At 47.8% G+C, this 5,510-nt stretch overlaps 1 protein-coding gene across 1 annotated transcript; it reads left to right on the top strand.

Moving 5' to 3' along the window:
- Window positions 1-237: 237 nt before the first annotated feature.
- On the top strand, window positions 238-4,384 carry ARL9 (ADP-ribosylation factor-like 9; the record flags this gene model as incomplete). Its single annotated transcript, XM_010022507.1, has 3 exons — window positions 238-406; window positions 3,127-3,302; window positions 4,205-4,384. Coding segments are annotated over 3 exons (525 nt in total), but the record flags the coding sequence as incomplete, so codon positions are not given.
- Window positions 4,385-5,510: the final 1,126 nt, after the last annotated feature.

The following is a 5,510-nucleotide window of genomic DNA, read 5'->3' on the forward strand; positions in this document are numbered from 1 at the left end:
CCCCAGCAGCGGGCGGCCCGGGGCCGTGGGATGTCCCCGGCGTCCCATGGCCTCGCCGGCGCTGCCGCCCTGTTCTTGTGCCGCAGGAGCCCAGCGGACACCGTCTCCACCGTGAAGTGGCTTTTGCTGTTTTCCCCCCCCGACCCCTTGTTAAGCTCCCTTATTCCCCCAGGCGTGCAGAGCTCTGCACATGCCCGGGGTGCTGCCTGGCTAAGTGTGCTGCCCCTCGCTTCGCAGGGTACAGGGCACGGCAAGCAGATACTGGTGCTGGGCCTGGATGGGGCTGGGAAGACCAGCGTTCTACACTCTCTGGCAGCTAACCATGTCAAGCGTAGCGTGGCTCCCACCGAGGGCTTCAACGCCATCTGCGTCAGCACCCAAGAGTCACAGATGGAGTTCCTGGAGAGTGAGTGAACGTGTTTTAGTATGGAACATAAAATAAGTTCCTATCCTCTGCCCTAGGGATCAGGCCCGTGTTTTAAAAGCTCCATGTTCCCTTGTGCCTGCTCTGATAACATGAAGTTGTGATTATTTTCTCCTTGGGGATTCTGCTTTCCCATGCCACTTTTTGAAGGAGGTCATACACTGGAGTTAGAGGAGGTGTGTGTTTGTTCAGCCCTGTCCTCCAGGGAATTCGGCTCACAGAGAGAAGGGTACCAAGCCTGACAGCATGAAACCAGCCCAAAGCAGAGGTGACCCCAGTAAGGCCTGTGTTGTGATCCACAGGTATTGTGTGGTTTATAGCTTCTCCTTGGTGCTCGTGCCTGACAAAGGGCAAGAGATGAAGAGGAATAAATAATAAGTTGAAAGAAGAGAGGTAGAAAAGCTTTGTACCTTTTCTGTTCAAAAGCCTCTTAAGTGTTGTTTTCTAGTCTTCAATGGCTTTTAAATGTCTGTAGGTTTTCACTAAACTTTGTGTTGTCCTTAGCACTGATTTTTGGGTATTGTCTGTTCCTGCAGAGAACATCTTCTGTGATGCTTTTGGGGTGTCACAGCTGTTCTAGGTGCAGCTAGCTGAGGGGGAAGGTGGAGGCCCTGGATTCAGGTCAGTCCCTGATACGGAGACTGTCTTGCCTTCTGTGGAAGCAAAAGCTGCCCTTTTCTTCCTACTGCTTCTGCACCGTGCTGTAACAGGGCTCAACTGGCTCAGTTGGCAGCTAGCCCATAGATGCCTCTGTACCTTTGTCAGCAGGTCTAGAGGAGTTGTGTTGTTCCCAGGTAAGCTTTTGGGATGTGAAGATGAGGCCACTAAGGCAGAGTTTCATTCCTAGTTATCCTACTACAGGAGTATTTGTGATGGCTTTGGGAAACTGTCTTTCCAGGAAGTCTTGTGCTCTCTGCCTCTCTCCTAGTAGGTCTGAGATACTTGTGTCTCCTCCTGGGAGGTGCTTTGTCTCGCTGAGCCCAGAGAAACCCACAGTATCTCTGCTCCTACCTGGGGATGGCCTGGGCCCAGGGCTGTACCCCACAGCAGAACCTGTTGTTTCTGAGTCATCCTTCCCTCTCTGGTCCAGGTTGGTAGTGACTGAGATGTGCTGTCTGCGATCTGACCCATGGGAAATGAAATGTCTCAGGCCAGTTTCAGCCAGGTAAATCCGTGCATGGCTCTCTAATCTGGTTACTTATCCAGTCTATACCATCGCCTAGTCCAGGGGTTAGCAGCCTGTGCTGTGATCACGTGGCACAAGGTGATCAGCAGACAGCAGGGGTTTTATTTTGCTGGATTAGAGAGATAGAAAATTGTTCTATCTTTTGATTTGTACCATAATACAGAAAAATGGTTGGTATCTTGCCTCTGTCTTCTGCTGGGTTCCTACTTGTTTGGTGGGAAAAAAATGTCCTCTGTGAGGTTGCTGACCCCTGGATTATGCTGTGCATGAATGCACTTAACAAAGGGAGCAGTGGTGAGCCCCACAACATCACAGTACAGAATCAGAGGCATCTGTCCCACATGTGATGCATCAGTCACAGCCTTTTGGCTGCTTTCCACAGCAACAGACTTGCAATACTGCCTGCAGATATGCTGGGGCTCTTGAAGAAAAGGCAGGCATGCTCTAGCAGGAAATGATGCTTCCCTTTCTGTGTTCTTGAAACTACTGGATCATTTTGGCTTAGCTGAAAGTAAAATTGCTTTGAAACAGAACAAAGCCACAGTAAAAGTAACAGCAAAAGGGCAGTAAATGACAGCTGACTAGCAAGTCAGTTTTGAAAAGATATCCCATGTAAAGCAGGAGAAAATTATAGGGAACCCCAGTTGTATTGCTCTGAAAACTTACTACCTTTGGGAGAGTCACCCAGGCCTTTTGATCACCTCAGTACTCTTGGAGTGTTCTGCATTGTACCTAGGAGAAGACCTGGAGAGTGGAAAACACATCTGAAATACTTAATATACTGTTAGCTCTTCCTGCTCCTATTAATCTCAGCAAACTACCAAACTCTTTTTGTCCCCAGATGGGAACAACAATCTTGAGCAACTTGCTGCATGTGCAAAAGCAATTGCTTTTGGAGGTGGACAGTTTTTTCTTCTGTATCCAGCAGAGAAGAGCTCATGTAGAAATGTGCAAAGATTTCTCCCAAGGATTGCCTGAAGAGTTTGCTGGGGCTTGATTTTTCTCACCTCCTAAGCAGTACGAAAGCTGCAGGAGTTTTGAACTACTCCGCAGTGTCATACAAACCCAAAGAGGGCTCTCCCAAACTCAGAGCTAAATTTCTTCTTTGGAAATTGTAGGTCTGCTTTGTCTGAAGATGAGATGGGCATGTATAGGTGGATTATGTGGGGATGTTGTCTCATGGTGTTTATGGGCTTCTTCCTACTCATCCTACTTGCATGAGAGCAAGAAACAGCAAGGCAAGAAAGCAAGCATAAGAAGTTGAACCCAGAATCCTCTCACAATAAATCTTGAAATGATTTTGGTTCGTTGTTCCCAGAGTGTACACATATGCCTGCATGTGACTTGACTGGGGAAAATAAAGCTATTTCCAGTCTCATATACAGTAGTTCAAATACTTTTAGTTTTTGGTAACCCAGACACCTTGGGTTTTCAGCCCAGAGCCTGCTGTCTGCAGCTCTGGGAGCAGTGCGCTCGGATTACTTGGTGAATCCTGTGCTGCTATCTTCTGTTCCAGTCGGGGGCAGTGAATCTCTGCGTTCATACTGGAAGATGTACTTGCCGAAAGTGCTGTTGCTAATCTATGTCGTGGACTCGGCTGATCATGCCCGACTGCCTGTGGCAAAACAGCTGCTTCATCAGCTGATCCAGCACAACTCCACCCTGCCGGTGGTGGTTCTGGCCAACAAGCAGGTAAGAGTTCCCTGCTAGCTGAGATGGGGCTGGCAATAGCTCTGCAAACAGCAACAAAGCCTTTCAAAGGAGGCCTAATGGCTGGGAGCTGGGGGTCTTCTTGGGACACCTGTTGGCCACAAAAGAAAATAGTCTGAGGTTGAGTTTTGTATCTGCAAAATGCAGGTCCTGTGCTTGGAGGCAGTGCAGTCAGAACTGTGGGTGGAAATCGTGGTAGAAACTGCTGTAGAGCTGCAAGGGAGACTACAGTCAGACCTGGAGTTCGGTTTCTGTTCTGAATGTCTGTCTAGAAGTACCACTTTACCTAGCAGCAGCCAAAAAGTGAAGCACTGTTGCTGGCATTCGGATTGTCAGGTTGGTTGCACCTAAGGCTGCTGCTGAAGCATGAGAGATCAGCTTTTCTCACAAGGCAGTGCTTTCTCCCAAGATCTTTGTGAAAGTGTTCATGACTGATGCTGTATCTGGAACAGAATTTTGCCTGTGGTGCAGTCAGATGGCAGAACAGCCCAAGGGTTTTAAGCCCAGATTTTCTTTTGTGAGGGCTGTGCTTGGTTCACTTTATATTGTTGCCTCCTAAATTTTTAGTAACTTGGGCATGTTACTAGTAGTTGTTTGTGCTACTCTTGAGCCCTTTGGCTTCATCAGACACAGGTGCTACTACTGATACTCTAGGTCCCACAGTCAGAAATGGTGGTGGCTGAGAAGGCATGCAGAACATGTTTGCCCTGTTCTTGTAGCACTTTTCTGGGCACTTTGGGCAGCAAGACTTTTGTCTGGCTCGTATGGGTAATGTTGCACTGGTGTCATTAACACCGGAATGACTAGAAACCGAACTGCAACATAGGAATGGTGCTGCTACCTCTTGCAACTAACAATCTCTCTTTTTTTTTTTTTTGTATCAGGACCTTGAAGGTGCATATTCCATCACTGATATCCACGATGCTCTGGCACTGTCTGATATCGGGGACAACAGGAAGATGTTCTTGATTGGTACCCATGTGGCAGAAGATGGCTCTGAAATATCCTCCAACATGAAGGATGCCAAGGAGCTGATAGCACAGCTGGTTTTAGAAGCACAGTGACAGCTCTTTTCCTACAATGTGATCTGTGCGGCTGAGGGAGACAGACTGTTAGTGTATGGTCAGTTTGCCGTGTGGCGACTGAAATGTACAAGTATCTTTTCCTTCTGAGTGTGGGATTCCCCTGAAAATGGTGTCTAGTTGGTAAGAAAATCTAATTCATAGTGGTTTGAAAATACATTTGAGAAGTAAGTCTAATATTTAGTGTATTTGTAGGGGAAAATTAGTCTCCCAGATAGCAGAGTTAAGAGGATGTATAGCTTAGGTGGGCAGAGGTGGCTTCTTGCCAGGTGGGAATCAAGCATTGACTTCAGTGGGACAAAGTTGCATCCAGTGAATTTAACCTGGCTTACTGTCTCAGGTTTAAATTGAAATATGTTTACTCCTCAGGACTTACAGAACCCTGTTAACAGTGTTGTTCTGTTGAAAATGAGACCTCACTTGACAGTGTCAGAAATTTAAAGTGCTGCAGTTAGTATTTTTGACAGTTTCTGTTGTTGCTGTTGGAGCCAGCCTTTAAGGGAGTGGTAGATTAGTAATCTCTGGAAATTGGGTTGGTTACTGCTTCTTTAGTAGGTAAGAACAAGAAGACAAATGCAGTAAGATAATTAAGTGTTTCTTTGCCTACAGGGAAAAACCAGAGTGGTGTAATTTAAGGTAGTGACTGGAAGCATTTAAGTTAAATTGGCATCAAAGGTGGGAGACTCCTCCATCGGGCTTGTTTCAGTTTAGTCCGGGTTGTCCTCAAGCAAGCAGTCTTATGTGTGAAAAGCCTGTTGGTTTTTGAAAGTGATTCGTGTTACACAGCGGGAGAGGAAGGCGAGTACCTGGCCAGTGTCTCTCTCCCATTGTCCTCATGGGATCCAGGAGCGAGTTCTGTAACGGGCCAGTTCTGCGGCTACATTTACTGTATGAGCATTGTGTAGTTTCATCCTTTGGAACAGATGCATAAAGCAGCAAACTTCACCCAAACCAGCGGTCCGGGCCTCATTTACCTGGGCAGGGCGTGCGGCTGGAGACCCTCGAGGGCAGCCTCCCATAAGACGGACCCTCGCAGCCCCCCGAGGGGGCAGGTTCCCGTTCCCGGGGCCCGCCGGAGGAGGCGATCTCCTCAGGAGCGCTTCCCTCG

This window comes from Nestor notabilis, unplaced genomic scaffold (assembly GCF_000696875.1).
Source record: "Nestor notabilis isolate BGI_N333 unplaced genomic scaffold, ASM69687v1 Scaffold31999, whole genome shotgun sequence".
NCBI classification, from domain to species: domain Eukaryota; kingdom Metazoa; phylum Chordata; class Aves; order Psittaciformes; family Psittacidae; genus Nestor; species Nestor notabilis.